Consider the following 1,469-nt stretch of genomic DNA (forward strand, 5'->3'; position numbering starts at 1 on the left):
CCCCTGCGGTGCCAGGGGTCAGAGCTGTTCCTCCAGTGAGGAGTTTTCCAGCCCTCCAAACACACCCCAGTCCCCCAGAAGCCTGCAGGCCCCAGGAGCAAAGTCCATTTGTCCATCTATGCTCAGAGATTACCCTCCCCTGAGACAAGGTTGAGCTGCCGCTGTAGCACCAGGAGCAACACGTACCTTCTGCGGCTTCCCCAGGTGGTTCTGGGCTCTGCAAGAGAGGAGACATTCAGGCAGGTGCTGGAACTGGCTCAGCCACTGCCAGGACTCTGGTAGCCCAAGAACACAGCACCCACCCAAGAGGAGCCTCAGCTGCCCCATGGCTCGCAGGTGAGGGCCCGCAGACAGGCTAAGCCTCATCCAGCCAAGTAGAGCCCTCAGACCCAGCCAGGGGGCACCAGGCTCCCAGCAAAGAGCAGTGATGCTGGGAAATGGCAATGCCAGGAGATGGCACTGGGCAGAGGCCCTGGCTCGGCTGTGGCCACACCAAGACTCCAGGTTTGCAGGACCCACCAATCCCTACCTGCTCAGGGTGAGGCAGAGCCTGTCCCCACAGGCACGGATCCTGTTCTGGGCCTCGATGTGCGTCATGGAACTGGTGCTCTCCCCATCGATGTACAGCACCCAGTCGCCCACTCCCACGCCGGCCTGCGCTGCCTTCCCGCCCGGTGTCAGCTGTGAGACAACAGAGTCAGGGAGAGCAGGGACAGCCGAGCGGCGATGTGGGAGCAGAGGGAAGGCAGGGGTCTGCCAGGGCCCAGGCTCCCTCATGCAAGGCTCAGCCCAGCACAAGACACCACACAGGCCTGACCCAGGGGGAGGTAGGGACCCCTGGATCACTCAGCTTCCCAGCACAGTACCCCAGTGCAGCCTCTCCCCTTCAGCAATAGCAGAGGGCTCAGCACTACTCACGCCCTGCTCTCAGGCATGGCTGGGGTCCATGCCAGCACCCTGGGGCCCTGTCCCCATGTGGCTGAACAGGGAGGCAGCGCTGGCTCAGCCTCGGCAGGAGGCCCAGCTGCCCCTCAGAGCTGTCCTGGGGCAGGCAGCGAGTGCAGTGACTTAGGGCTGGTCAGGCAGCACACATCTCCCTGCGAACCACAGGCATTTCCAGCCTGGGGGTGAGCAGAGGGACAGGGGAGGCCCACCCAGGCGCCCCCCCAGCCACCCACTCTCCCATCCCACTCCCCTCCTGGTGCCGGCAGGCACAGACGTTACCTCATCCCCACAGAGCCCACCCACACTGCTCCCCCAGCCCTCACCTCACTGGGGCAGCCAGGAGCATGGCCACAGGTTGTTCTGAATGGCCACGGTGCCAGGGATGCGCCTTGCCCCCAGCACGGCTCCACAGCACAGCTCTATGTCAGCCTCATGCCAGGAAGCAGAGGCCGCCCTTCTGTCCCACCAGGGATGCACGGCCAAAGGCAAGCAGGGCCTCGAAGGCTGCACGCCGCCCCCACGCA

At 64.5% G+C, this 1,469-nt stretch overlaps 1 protein-coding gene across 1 annotated transcript in view; it reads right to left on the reverse strand.

Annotated features, from left to right (window-relative positions):
- LOC104545290 (PDZ and LIM domain protein 7-like) overlaps window positions 1-1,469 on the reverse strand; it is a gene marked incomplete at its 3' end in the record, with an annotated part of 7,850 nt that overhangs the window by 3,620 nt on the left and 2,761 nt on the right. The window contains exons 2-3 of the mRNA XM_010190386.1: window positions 530-681; window positions 187-217 (exon numbers count right to left, since the gene is read on the reverse strand). Of these exons, the coding sequence (XP_010188688.1) occupies window positions 187-217; window positions 530-681 (183 nt within the window). The remainder of the gene's footprint in view (window positions 1-186; window positions 218-529; window positions 682-1,469) is intronic.

Source organism: Mesitornis unicolor, unplaced genomic scaffold, assembly GCF_000695765.1.
Source record: "Mesitornis unicolor isolate BGI_N332 unplaced genomic scaffold, ASM69576v1 scaffold6318, whole genome shotgun sequence".
In the NCBI taxonomy this organism is placed as follows: Eukaryota; Metazoa; Chordata; class Aves; order Mesitornithiformes; family Mesitornithidae; genus Mesitornis; species Mesitornis unicolor.